Source organism: Triticum urartu, chromosome 7A, assembly GCF_056163025.1.
Source record: "Triticum urartu cultivar PI428250 chromosome 7A, HENAU_Tu73, whole genome shotgun sequence".
Taxonomy (NCBI): Eukaryota; Viridiplantae; Streptophyta; class Magnoliopsida; order Poales; family Poaceae; genus Triticum; species Triticum urartu.
The window spans coordinates 349,694,449-349,708,828 of record NC_141879.1 but is presented as its reverse complement, the minus strand read 5'-3'; the positions used below and the strand labels follow the sequence as shown (position 1 = coordinate 349,708,828).

Genomic DNA, 14,380 nt, shown 5'->3' with positions numbered 1-14,380 from the left:
CATACATGGATCCCATCTCGGATTTCCTGGTCTCTAACCATTTGTTGGAATCTGGGCCCACCATCGCTTCTCCATATCTCGTAGGTTCACCGTTGTCCAAGAACATGGCCTTTAAGACAGGGTTGTCGTACCATTCAGAAGTTGTTCGTACCCTTGTCGACCTACGAGGTTCGACAACAACTTGATCTGAAGCTTCATGATCATCATCATTAGCTTCCTCTTCAACTAAAGTAGGTGCCACAGAAACATTTATCTGTGTTGCATTACTCTCTGGTTGAAGTAAAGGTTCAACAACCTCACCAAGTTCTATCTTCCTCCCACTCAATTCTTTCGAGAGAAACTGTTTCTCGAGAAAGGACCCGTTCTTAGCAACAAACACTTTTCCCTCGGATCTGAGATAGAAGGTATACCCAACCGTCTCTTTTGGGTATCCTATGAAGACGCATTTGTCCTCTTTCGGTTCGAGCTTTTATGACGGAAGCCTTTTGACATAAGTATCGCAGCCCCAAACCTTAAGAAACGATAACTTATGTTTCTTGCCAAACCACAGTTCATATGGTATCGTCTCCACGGACTTAGATGGTGCCCTATTTAAAGTGAATGTAGTTGTCTCTAATGCATAACACCAAAACGATAATGGTAGATCGGCAAGAGACATCATAGGACGCACCATATCCAATAAGGTACAATTACAATGTTCGAACACACCATTATGTTGTGGTGTTCCAGGTGGCGTCAACTATGAAACAATTCCACATTGTCTTAAGTGATAGCCAAAGTCATAACTCAGATATTCTCCCCTTCGATCAGATCGTAGGAATTTAATCTTCCTGTTATGATGTTTCTCAACTTCACCCTGAAATTGCTTGAACTATTCAAACATTTTAGACTTATGCTTCATTGAGTAAACATACCCATATCTACTCAAATTATCGGTGAAGGTGAGGAAATAACGATATCCACCGCGCGCATCAACACTCATCAGACTGCACACATCAGCATGTATGATTTCCAACAAGTCACTTGCCCGTTCCAAGTGGCTGCGGCTAAGCCCCCGAGTGGGAGGATCGCTCTCCACTCGGTAGGATTTTTTCAAACTTAGGCGAGTGCCGGACTGCAGCTAAGTCTCTAAGTGAGAGAACTTAGGAGAGTGCTGGACTGCAGCTAAGCCCCCGAGTGGGAGGATCGCTCTCCACTCGGTAGGATTTTTTCAAACTTAGGCGAGTGCCGGACTGCAGCTAAGTCTCTAAGTGAGAGAACTTAGGCGAGTGCTGGACTGCAGCTAAGCCTCCGAGTGGGAGGATCGCTCTCCACTCGGTAGGATTTTTTCAAACTTAGGCGAGTGTCGGCCTGCAGCTAAGTCTCTAAGTGAGAGAACTTAGGCGAGTGCTGGACTGCAGCTAAGCCTCCGAGTGGGAGGATCGCTCTCCACTCGGTAGGATTTTTTCAAACTTAGGTGAGTGTCGGCCTGCAGCTAAGTTTCTAAGTGAGAGAACTTAGGCGAGTGCTGGACTGCAGCTAAGCCCTCGAGTGGGAGGTTTGCTCTCCACTCGGTAGGATTTTAAACAGTTAGGCAAGCACTGGGCTGCAGCTAAGCCCCCGAATGGGAGTCTGGCTCTCCACTCGGTAGGATTTTTCGAACTTAGGCGAAACGGATTCGCAGCTAAGTCACCCATTGAGGGATTTCGCACGCAAACAAAAGTGACAGCAATTATTGGAACACTCTTGTCTTTGATAAAAATGAACTACGGGAAATTCTTTTCTTATTACATCCCGTCCAAGGGAGAACTCAAGTGTAAAAGGGGCGGAGTAGTTCCGCATTCCAAGCTCGTGGCTCGTCGATCTGGCGATCAACATTGTAGAGGTGATACGCTCCATTGTGGAGGACTCTGGTGATGATGTAGGGGCCTTCCCAAGTAGGAGCAAGCTTGTGTGGTTTCTGCTGATCCACTCGGAGGACCAAATCCCCTTCTTGGAAGGCTCGACTCTTGACATTCCTGGCGTGGAATCGACGCAAGTCTTGCTGATAAATGGTTGATCTGATCATGGCCATCTCTCTTTCTTCTTCTAGGAGGTCGACTGCGTCTTGCCGGGCTTGTTCTACTTCATCTTCGGTATAAAGTTCGACTCGGGGTGCGTTGTGAAGAAGATCACTTGGCAGAACTGCTTCGGCTCCATAAACCAGAAAGAATGGAGTTCTTCCAGTCGACCGGTTCGGGGTGGTCCTCAATCCCCACAGAACTGACGGAAGCTCGTCGACCCAAGCACCTGCCGCGTGCTTGAGATCACGCATCAGTCGAGGCTTTAGTCCTTTGAGAATCAGACCATTTGCTCTTTCAGCTTGTCCATTCGACTGGGGATGGGCGACTGATGCGTAGTCGACTCGAGTGCCTTGAGAGGTGCAAAAAGCTCTGAACTTGTCCGAATCGAAGTTTGACCCATTGTCAGTGATGATGCTATGCGGGACTCCATATCTGAATGTTAGCCCTCTGACGAAACTGATAGCAGTGCAAGCATCAAGATTCTTGATAGGCTTAGCTTCAATCCATTTGGTGAACTTGTCGACTGCCACAAGCACATGCGTGAATCCGCTCCTGCCTATTCTCAGTGGACCGACCATGTCCAGTCCCCAGACAGCAAAGGGCCAGACGAGTGGAATGGTCTTCAGGGCTGATGCAGGCTTGTGTGACATGTTGGAGTAGAACTGGCAACCTCCACACTTGTCGACTATCTCTTTTCCCATCTCATTTGCTCTTGGCCAGTAAAATCCTGCTCGGTATGCTTTAGCCACAATGGTCCAAGAGGACGCATGGTGACCACAGGTCCCCGAGTGGATATCATTAAGGATCATCTGACCCTCTTCTGGTGTTATCCATTTCTGACCGATTCCAGTCGCGCTTTCCCTATACAACTGTCCCTTTATGACTGTGAAGGCCTTGGATCGGCGGACGATCTGTCGAGCCTCTTCCTCGTCCTCCGGGAGTTCTTTCCTCAAGATATACGCGATATATGGTGCCGTCCAGTCAAGGGTGATAGCCAAGACCTCCATGACTAGGTCGACCACAGCAGGAATTTCGACTTCAGTCGGATCTGTGGCACTTTTCGGTTGCGGGGCTTCTTCTGCGAAGGGATCCTCCTGGACTGACGGCGAGCGGATGTGCTCCAAAAACACATTGTTGGGAATGGCTTCTCTCTTGGAGCCTATCTTTGCCAGATCATCTGCGGCTTGATTTTTCAGTCGGGGGATGTGATGAAGCTCTAACCCCTCGAATTTCTTTTCTAGATTTCTTACTGCGTTGCAATAGCCAGTCATAGCTGGGCTTCTGACGTCCCACTCCTTCATCACTTGATTAACCACCAAATCTGAGTCGCCATAGACCATGAGGCGACGGACGCCGAGTGAAATGGCCATGCGCAACCCATACAAAAGTGCCTCATATTCTGCTTCATTGTTGGAGGAATCGAAGTGAATCTGGAGAACGTATCTGAGCTTATCTCCTCGGGGGGAGACTAATACTACCCCAGCACCGGAACCATTCAGCATCTTAGATCCGTCGAAGAACATGGTCCAGTGCTCCGAGTGGACTTGAGTCGGAAGTTGCTGTTCAATCCACTCGGCGACGAAATCTGCGATTGCTTGGGACTTGATAGCCTTCTTTGCTTCAAACCTGATATCTAAGGGAAGGAGTTCAATCGCCCACTTAGCCACTCGACCAGTTGCATCTCTATTGTGCAGGATCTCTGACAATGGGGCGTCGCTGACGACTGTAATGGAGTGGTCAGAGAAGTAATGTGCAACCTTCTTCATGGTCATATAAATCCCATATACAAGCTTCTGGTAGTGAGGATATCTTTGTTTTGAAGGGGTCAAAACTTCAGACACATAATAAACTGGGCGCTGAATTCTGAAGGCCTTTCCTTCTTCTTCCCGCTCGACCGTGAGTACTGTACTGACAACTTGTCCCGTGGCCACAATGTACAGCAGCAGAGGCTCTTTACTGATTGGGGCAGCAAGCACCGGCTGGGTGGAGAGCAGAGCTTTGAGCTCTGCAAATGCTGCGTCAGCTTCTGGAGACCACTCAAACTTGTCAGACTTCTTCATCAGTCGGTAAAGAGGCAACGCCTTTTCACCGAGACGAGAAATGAATCGACTTAGAGCGGCCAAGCAACCTATAAGTTTCTGGACATCGTGTACACGCACAGGGCGCTTCATCCAGAGTATGGTGCCAACTTTCTCGGGATTGGCGTCGATTCCTCGTTCGGAAACGAGAAAACCGAGTAACTTTCCACCTGGAACTCCGAATGTGCACTTTGATGGATTGAGCTTGATATCGTACCTCCTGAGGTTGGCAAAGGTTTCAGCAAGGTCAGTCCGCAGGTCAGAACCTTTGCATGACTTGACCACTATATCATCCATGTATGCCTCCACATTCCGACTGATTTGAGTGAGTAAACACTTCTCAATCATTCTCATGAACGTGGCTCCGGCGTTCTTGAGGCCGAACGGCATGGTGACATAACAGAAGCATCCGAATGGAGTAATGAAAGCTATTTTGATCTCGTCGGGTCCATACAGACGGATCTGATGGTACCCGGAATAGGCATCTAGAAAAGACAATCTCTCGCACCCCGCAGTCGAGTCGACTATTTGGTCGATGCGAGGGAGAGGGAAATGATCTTTCGGGCAGGCCCGATTGATATGTTTGAAATCAATGCACATGCGAAGTGACTTTTCCTTCTTGGGGACCATGACGACATTGGCGAGCCACTCGGAGTGGTAAATCTCTCGGATGAACTCTGCTGCTAAGAGCCGAGCCATCTCCTCGCCAATGGCTTGCTTCTTCTGGACGGCGGACCGTCGAAGATGTTCCTTCACGGGCTTGAATTTTGGGTCGACTCGTAGACGGTGCTCAGCCAGCTCTCTGGGAACTCCAGGCATGTCAGAGGGTTTCCATGCGAAGATGTCCCAGTTCTCACGGAGGAGCTGGATGAGCGCTTCTTCCTATTTGGAGTCGAGCGTCGTTGAGATGTGTGTCGGGGCAGCATCGGGGTCGGTCAGGTGAACGTGGACTATTTTTGTTTCACCGGACGACTGAAAAGCTGATTCTGAAGCAGGCTTCTTGGCCCGTAGTAATTCACTCGGATTGGCAATCTTTTGGTACTCTTGCAGCTCGACCACTGCCATCTGAGCATCTGCAATCTTTGAGCCTTTCTGAAAACACTCTTCCGCCTTCTTCCGATTGCCCGTAACAGTGATCACACCTTTGGGGCCAGGCATCTTCAGTTTGAGATACATGTAACATGGTCGGGCCATGAAGCGTGCGTAAGCTGGCCTGCCCAAAATGGCATGATAAGCACTTTGGAAGTCCACAACCTCGAATGTCAACTTTTCCTTGTGGTAATTCTTTGAATCACCGAAAACCACATCAGGAGCAATCTGGCCGAGTGATTGGGCTTTCTTCCCAGGAATGACTCCGTGGAAGCTCATGTTACTGGTACTGAGTCTGGACATCGGAATGCCCATTCCTTTCAAAGTTTCAGCGTACAGTATGTTCAGGCCACTGCCACCATCCATCAGGACTTTGGTCAGTCGAGTGCCTTCGACAATTGGGTCGACCACCAAAGCTTGCCTCCCAGGGGTGGCAATGTGCGTAGGGTGATCAGACTAGTCGAATGTGATGGCAGTCTGAGACCACTTCAGGTAACTGGGCGTTGCCGGAGCAACCATGTTCACCTCGCGGTTAATGACTTTTAGTCGACTTTTGCTTTCGACATCGGCAAAAATTATCAGGGTGGAATTGACTTGGGGGTATCCATCGTCACTGTCTTCCTTGTCCTCAACTCTGTCCGACTCTTTTTCCTTGTCCTTGGACTGCTTGCATTGAAACTGCTGGATTAGGAGCCGACACTGTCGAGTGGTATGCTTTGGGTAAATAAAATTACCCTCTTCATCTTTCTTGGTGTGGATGTGACATGGCAGATCCAAAACATCATTCCCATCCTGATGCTTGACTTTCTTGGGCTTCCAGGGGCCCTTGGGTTTTCCCTTGAAGTTTCCCTGGGCCATGGCCAGGGCCTCCCCAGGGGCGGCTGGTTCGGCCTTCCGTTTTTTCTTCCGACTGGAGTTCCCTCTGGTTTCTTGGGCGACTGCCTTGTGTTTGCCACTCCGGAGTCGATCTTTGTCTTCACCATTAGCGTATTTGGTGGCAATCTCCATCATCCGATTCAGAGACATCTCTTCGGTTCGACCGAACTTCAGATTCAATTCTCTGTATTTAACGCCTTCCTTGAAGGCACAAACTGCTTGATGGTCTGGCACATTCTCAACCGTGTGATGCAGTGTGATCCACCTCTGGATGTAATCCCTCAGAGTTTCATTCGGTTTCTGCATGCAAGACCGCAATTCTGTAAGGCCTGCAGGTCGCTTGCATGTTCCCTCAAAGGTGGTGACAAACACTCGGGAGAGGTCCTCCCAAGTGTAGATGCTGCTGGGTGCCAACTGATTTAGCCACGCCCTGGCTGAGCCCTCTAACATGAGAGGCAAATGCTTCATGGCCACCTCATCATTGCCACCGCCAATCTATACAGCCACTCGGTAATCTTCGAGCCAAGTGTCAGGCTTAGACTCACCGGTGAACTTGCTGACTCCCGTCGCCAACCTAAAGTTGGGAGGAATCACTGCGGCTCTGATGGCTCGACTGAAACACTCTGGCCCTGAAACACGTATTCTGCTGCTGGCGGGCGCATCTCTGTTCTGGCCTTCCCGATGAGCCATGTTCCTATCAACCAAGCCTTGAACGAGGACAGATCTCGCGTCAAAGCCTGGGTCCCTGGGGTCGACGGGAATCCTCTGCCCAACGCTATGAGGGCGCCTGTCATCTCGATGTCGAGGCGCATATGACCCACTCCTCGGGGGAGGGGTTGGCACTTGACGTCGATCATCACGATCGGATCGGTGATCATACTGCTCATTCCTTCTGTACTGATCATGCCGGTCGCCACGTCCCTCATGCCTCGGGGGCGACCGCGGGCTGTGAGCCGACTGGACTGTATCTGTTGCAACGGATCGACTGTGGATCCTATTCCGCGACTGAGAAACAGCGGAATTCTGGTTTCCCGCCGCCCGGAGCAATGCTCTGATCTGTAACAAGCCCCTGCCAGCCTCCGACTGGGAGGGCTGAATCGATTCTACTATACGGGCCGCGGCGGCCAAATTCTGAACTGGGGTTCGGTATACCTGCGTCGGCGGGAAGAGCTGGCGTCGACTAGACTCTGGAGCCCGCTGACGCGCTTGCTCGTCGAGTGCTTGCTGGAGATTCTCTAGTCGAGTGCGCTCGGCCAAGTTAGCCAAGCGCGCGTCCTCCAAGGCCCGGGCCTCGGGGGTCCCTCCGACGATAGGAGTGTGGAGCGCGTCCATGTTCCGGCGGCGAAGCTCCTCTCGCTGTAATGACGTGAGAGGTTCGGGGAGATACTCATCGTGGGGATGCGACGGGTCGCCCCCACCCGCGCCTCCATCAGCGCGAGGAAAACCGGGAGGGCTGTGCGTTCCATCGACCGCCAGGATCTCAGCCGCTGGGTCGCTGCTATCGCACTCGGATGTGGTCTCCGTGGAGCCAGTCGACAGGTCGAACAGGCCGCAGAGGGATTCGTCGGGCTCGATTGCCGTGACTTGCGGGGCGGCCGACTGACGAGCCACGGCATGCCTCACCCACCTCTGAAGTCTCGACCGACCGGAGCGCTTGCGCCGGTGGGAGACAGAGTGGGGAGATGATACGGGGGCCGACCGATACTGGGTCGACGGCTGCCGCAGGAGGACGCCACGAACGCATGCGCGGAAATGCGTCACACTGCGGACGGGGAGCGCGTCGATGTCGAGTGGCGCCTCCTGAAGCCAGGCGGAGTCATCGGCAATGAACGTGAGCGCGCCGAGGCGGATCTCGCGGCCCTCCACCAAAACTCCGCACGAAACCATGATCATAGGGATTGGAAAAATCGCAACTTCTCCAATCAGGCGCTAAGATTCCGGCCCCAAGGTGGGCGCCAACTGTCGTGGTTCTAACTCTGACAGTGATGTAGGGGGGTATGTATGGAGAGGCTAGATCTCAGCTATTGGGAAGTTGTAAACACACCAAGATGTACGAGTTCAGGCCCTTCGCGGAGGAAGTAACAGCCCCACGTCTCGGTGCCCGGAGGCGGTCGACTGGATTACTGGCGTGTGAATTACAGGGGTGCGAACCCTTCATACTGAGGAGGGGGTTGGCTTATATAGTGTTTGCCGGCCCCCTCCTGCCCTCAGTAATGCAGGGTTTAAGGTACATTTAAGGTTGGGCGTTACTGGTAACGCCCCTAAATAAAGTGCTATAATGACCATAAAGACTACTTAATAGCCGACCGTTTGCCTGCGGAGTGACTTTAGGTCTCCTGGCGGTCGAGTGGTTGGCTTCATGGTCGAGTGATAGCTTCTTGGTCAAGTGTCTTGAACCCGTCGAGTGGGATACCTTCAAGTCAATTGAAAGGTGACTTCTTCTAGGGATGTCCTAGGGTAGGGCTTCTTGGACAGGTCCGTGCCCCTACCCTAGGTACATGGCTTCATCAAGTGGTACTATCATTATCAACTCTACATATTTTCGCATCAATGTTATGAACATGTGTATCACCACGACCGAGATTCAATAAACCATTCACATTGGGTGCATGACCATAGAAGGTATTATTCATGTAAACAGAATAACCATTATTCTTCGACTTAAATGAACAACTGTATTGCAATAAAACACGATCTTAATCATGTTCATGCTCAACGCAGACACCAAATAACATTTATCTAGGTTCAACACTAATCCCGAAGGTAGAGGGAGCATGTGACGGTGATCACATCAACCTTGGAAACACTTCCAACACACATCGTCACCTCACCCTTAGCTAGTCTCCCTTTATTTCGCAACTTTTGTTTCGAGTTACCAATATTAGTAACTGAATTGGTATCTAATACATAGGTGCTACTAGGAGTACTAGTAAGGTACACATCAATAACACGTATATCAAATATACTTTTGTTGAAGTTGCCAGCCTTCTTATCTACCAAGTATTTGAGGCAGTTCCACTACCAGTGACCGTTCCCCTTACAATAGAAGCACTTAGTCTCGGGTTTGGGTTCTTGGGTTTCTTCACTGGAGTGGCAACTGGCTTGTCATTCATGAAGTTTCCATTCTTGCCCTTCTTGAAACCAGTGGTCGTGTTAACCATCAACACTTGATGCTTCTTATTGATTTCTACCTTCATGGCCTTAAGCATCGCGAACATATCTAGGATCATGTCCCTCCCTTGCATGTTATAGTTCACCACGAGGCTCTAGTAGCTTGGTGATAGTGACTAGAGAACTCTATCAATCACTATCTTATTTGGAAGATTAACTACCACTTGATTCAAGCTATTGTAGCACCCAAACATTCTGAGCACATGCTGTCGGATCACGGGTTCCGGCAAAGCCCTCGAGGTTCGAACACTGGGGTGCGCACAAAGGTTTTCTCCCTATCGATCTGCGCCCTCTCTAAGATCTCATAGACGAACTCAATGAACTCACAAGGCAAAGACACATGATTTATACTGGTTCGGGCCACCGTTGTGGTGTAATACCCTACTCTTGTGTGGTGGTAGTGGATTGCCTCTTGGGCTAATGACGAACAGTACAATGGGAAGAACAGCCTCCTGAGGTTGAGGTGTTCTTGTGCTTGGTGAACTTGTGTGGGTGAGATGCCTCTGAATGAGTTCTCTCTCGTTGTCGATGTATTTTCTACTGTGGTGGCTAGTTCTACTTATATAGGCCCTGGTCCTCTCCCCAAATATTGAGCGGGAAGGGAGCCAACAACGGCCAATTTGAAAGGGGATAGCTAGTACAGCTTATCCTGACAAAAGTAGTCTTTGCCTACAAAAGGATCTAGTGGTGATGTTGTCTTGGACTCCAGGGTGACCTTCGTCTTGCCGTCCTACTGGTCTTGGTCTCGTTGCACCGATATGGAAACCTTTCCTTGATGCCTCGGTACTCCGCGCCTGCGCTTGGCCCCTTGGAACCAAAGAGGAAGCAAGGACACTGCGCGCACTGGCGCTCGCCTAGCCTCGATCGTCATGGCTCATGTCACGAGGACCTCGCGAGGTTTGCCTTGCCTTGATCTCTCCGCCCCTCGTGAGCCTTCCTGGTGAGGCTGCTCCTGAGGAGGTGTTGCGTCATCTGCCTCGCGAGGCTTGGCCCCTCGCAAGGGTCTTGAATACCTTGTCGATGAGGATGGGCCGTACAGACCTGCCAACTCAGCCACGTCGTGGGCCGCAGGTAGGCAAGTCTGGGGATCCCCGTTCCCAGAACGCCGACAGTAGCCCCCAGACCCAAGGCGCGCTCGGGCTTGGCTTCGAGGCAAAGCCAAAGGTCAAGCGCGGAGCGCGACAGGCCCCAAAAGCCTGCGGCCTTGGTTGACGCATGGCGGTTGATTGGATGTGGGCGCCTCCTCTTCCCCATGCTGCCTCAGCAACTGCCCGACTTGACAAAAAGGTTGGCGCAGACAGTGCTTGCCTTCATTGCTTCTTCCTCGCCTTGCTCTAGATCCCCTTTCTCGCTCTTTGCTGCCGAAACCTCCAGATCCACTCCAACCTTGCTCCGCATCTACGATCAATGGCGCCACGCAAGGTCAAGTCCTCCTCGGCGCCGGCTTGGTTCGAGCCAGCCCTCAATGCTCCCAACGTCATGGAGAAGAACCTAGCCACCACGCGCTTGCTGACGGCGAGGGAGAGCAACGAGAGGGGGAAGACGGAGCTCCGGCTTGCCTCCGACGAGCCGGAACCTGAGGGAAGCACCTTCTTCCCTTTCTTCACGAGCAGCATCGCCGCCGGGTTGGTTCCCCCCTTTTCTGATTTCTTTTTCGAGGTCCTCGACCACTTCGGGCTGCAGGCGCTCCATCTCCATCCCAACTCCATTCTTCTCTTGTCTATCTTCGCCTACTATTGCGAGGCGTACCTGGGAGTGATGCCGCCCGTGGCACTACTGCGCCACTTTGTCAGGCGTGCGTGCACCCTTTGTGGAAGCTTGGAGATGAAGAAGACAAGATTCGTCTGAGCCCAATGGCCTTGCCTGATGATGAGTTAACTGCAGTTCTGCGCCTCTTGGTTGGGGATAACCAAGAGTACCCGCCGAGCGCCTTTGTTCCTTTGTTCCATCACAAGGACTCGGAGCAATTCGTTGCCTCCAGGCCGACCTTTGATGCGCATGGGCTAGTGCCGCCGGCGCTCGCTGGGGCCTCTGCAACGCCGAAGCCGGTGGAGGTGTCTTCTGACGAGTCCCGCGGAGAGGAAGAGGGGGAGGAGGACTCGGAGGAGACTCCCGAGGAGATGGGAGAGAACTCCCCCTTGAGCAAGGCCAACATCCTCCACGCTCTGCCAGATGACGCCGAGGCCGATGCCCGCCTGGAGGAGAGGGAGCTGCCCCTCATCCCGACAAGGGGTAGATCGTTGCTAGTCCCTCCAGATGATGCCTCCAACTTGGCACTGCCTAGGGCCAGCTCCGGCACTTCTGCTGCGCCGTCTTCTACCTTCGGAGCCCGTGTTCCCACTCCTCAGGCCCCGACACTTTCGGGTTTCAGGCTCCCCAAGTGGAAGGTGGACTATGTCGCAATGGATCAGTAAGTGCTTCGAGTCTCGTCTTGTTCCTGCCTGTACTTGCTATTTTCTGACATTCGCCCTTGGTTGATCAGGCCGGTGTCTTCAGCGAAGAAGAGGAAGGAGGATGCCGCGGTTGTGCCCCCCTCTGCAGAACAGAGAGGCGACAGCACCTGCACCTCGCTAGCCCGATCGCCCTCGCGAGGCCAGGAGGAGCATCGGTAGGATGAATCAGCCCCCGTGGCCCCGCTAGCTCCGGAAGTGCCGGCGCCCGGCTCGACTGATGATGTCCCAAGGGCTCCGGAGCCCTTGATCTTCTAGGTTCTGGTAATGATGTCGCCTCCTCCTCCTGCTGCGGCTCTGGCCACGAATTCTTTTGCTCCCTTCGTAGTCTTGTAGCGTGTCTTCTCGGGGATGGCCAAGCTGCGGGAAGACCTCCTAGGTGCGGACCCACACCTAGTGGTCGAGCGCCTGGAGCTGGCCTCAGGCTGGCTTCACTCCGACTCGGCGGTTTGAGCGTCTCTGAGCCAGGACATGGCGGCCTTCGAGAAGGAGAAGCAGGCCACCGCCAGAGCTGCGGCCGATTGCGAGGCGGCGCTGAAGGGCGCCGAGGCCGCCCGTGATCGCTGCCGGAAGCTGGAGGGTGAGCTGAAGAGCCTGCTATGAGTGCGTAAAAGAAGCACGTGACCGCAAGGTGAAGGAGGAGGAGATGAAGGCTTGGGAGGACGCCATCAAGGGCCGCGATGCCGAGCTAGGGGAGCTGACGAAGGTGCAGGCCGCGAAGCGCAGCCGACTGGAGGAGCTGGACAAGAAGGCGAAGGCGAGGGAGGCCGAGCTCGACGCCAAGGCGAAGGTCTTGGCCGAAGACCGCGTGGCCTTCTTGCTTCCTGAGAATAGGTCCAGCGTGGCACTGAAGTCACTGTACAAGAAGGGCCTGGAGAAGCCGCTGACCACCGACAAGGATGGCCCTGCTCAGCTGCTTCCCCACTTGGTGAAGGCGCTTAAGGAAATCATGGAGGGCATCGGTCCCATGGCCGAGGCAGAGGCTCGTGTCCTTTCTTCAGCTGCGCTGACACGTGTCTTCAGCCATTTGTACCTTCGCAACCCCAATGCTCATGTCGAGAAGCTGCTGGATCCTGTAGCTGATGAACATTGTGCGGCCGCCACCGCAGCCGTGAAAGGTCAGGTGGAGGCCCTGCTGAAGAAGTTCTGCGGCTTCGTCCTTGCTCCCTCGACTGGCGATGCCATTGATCCTGCAGCTAACGGTGGAGGTGAAGACGACGCTACCAATGGAGGAGCACCTTCTGCAGGCGATGGCGGTGTCCTGGGGTGACCTATGGCTGCTTTCCTGTTTCATTCTTGCAATACGCATCAGGCCTCGTGGAGGCGTTAAAACTTTCATTTGATATTGTGAGGAAAATATGTCTTGTAATATTTTCTTCGAGATTTTGCGATTTTCTTCCTATTTGCTTTGTGTTCTGCGTCGGCAAAGCCCAGCCCCGCGCATACCTCAACCGCCGTTGGGCCGACCGGAGACCAGGACACACCAAGGAGTGAGGGGCTACGTGACCAGTTAGGCTCCTGAGTCGCGATGCTCAGGAGTCCCCCTTGACGCGCTAACAGCTTAGAGAGAGTACGCGAGGATAGGTTAATGTTCTACATCGGCAGAGCCCGGCCCTGCGCATACCTCAACCGCCGTTGGGCTGACCGGAGACTAGGACGGACCAAGGAGTGAGGGGCTATGTGACCAGTTAGGCTCCTGAGTTGTGATGCTCAGGAGTCCCCCTTGACGTGCAAACAATCTCTATACCTTTGCCATCGCCGAGGCTTGGCTCGGGTGGGGCGAGCGACGACCAGGTCCGGGAGACCTGGTTGGGTGGCATGCGCTTGGGCGTGACCCGAGCGCAGCCCCCTGGTCCGGGAGACCTGGTTGGGTGGCATACGCTTGGGTGTGACCTGAGCGCAGCCCCCGTGCCCAGCCCACTCGCGCGGCTCTCCCAATGGGAGGCGTTGCGGTGAGGCCGGACACTGAGCTCTGGGGCTCCCTGAGGTTGGTACAACCATGAAGCCGCCCTCAGTTATTTATCACCAGGGAGGAGCATGGTGCTTCCGGTTGTGCATGAGCATAGCCACTCCTCGGCAGTATCAACGGCCAGCATGGAGCATGGTGCTTCCACTTGTGCGTGGGAGGGGGGCTCCCTCTGTGGAGAGCCCCCGGGGCGTGTACAGCCCCGCCCTAACACGTGGCTTGCACGATAGGGCTAGACGAGGTGTATCTGGTCACTCGTGAGCCAGCACCGGACTCACGAGGCCCTACCTCAAGGCGGGTTGTGCTTGGTCTTGGTTTTTGTTCGCTGTGCTGGTCCTGCGAGGTGGTCAGACAACCTGCACCGAACGAATCTCCTAAGGTTATCGCGTGAGAAAGCCAAGCACCAACGGCCCCAGGAGGTGATGTAATCGGGGCCGGCCTGCCAGACAGAGCTCAGCCGTTGGATTTATCGACGCTGCAGGGACGGGCCCGAGCACAGACGCCGTGCTCAACTTACTCACGCGAAGGGTCCTGAAGAAAGACGGCCGACGCGTGGTCCCCATGATGGGTGGCGATTGAGCAAGTAGTAATCATAGGTAGATTAAACATGAGAGTAGTAGGCTTAAATAAGTTCATGGGAGATACGTGTCACTGGGTCAGGCCCGAGCGGCTTGGGGATGATGCAGCCCGAGGGGCGCTCCCAACAAG

At 53.3% G+C, this 14,380-nt stretch overlaps 1 protein-coding gene across 1 annotated transcript in view; it reads left to right on the top strand.

Moving 5' to 3' along the window:
• LOC147959568 (uncharacterized) overlaps positions 1 to 11,670 on the top strand; it is a 45,976-nt gene extending 34,306 nt beyond the window's left edge. Inside the window, exon 2 of the mRNA XM_087532738.1 lies at positions 11,050 to 11,670. Within this exon, the coding sequence (XP_087388864.1) occupies positions 11,050 to 11,670 (621 nt within the window). The remainder of the gene's footprint in view (positions 1 to 11,049) is intronic.
• Positions 11,671 to 14,380: the final 2,710 nt, after the last annotated feature.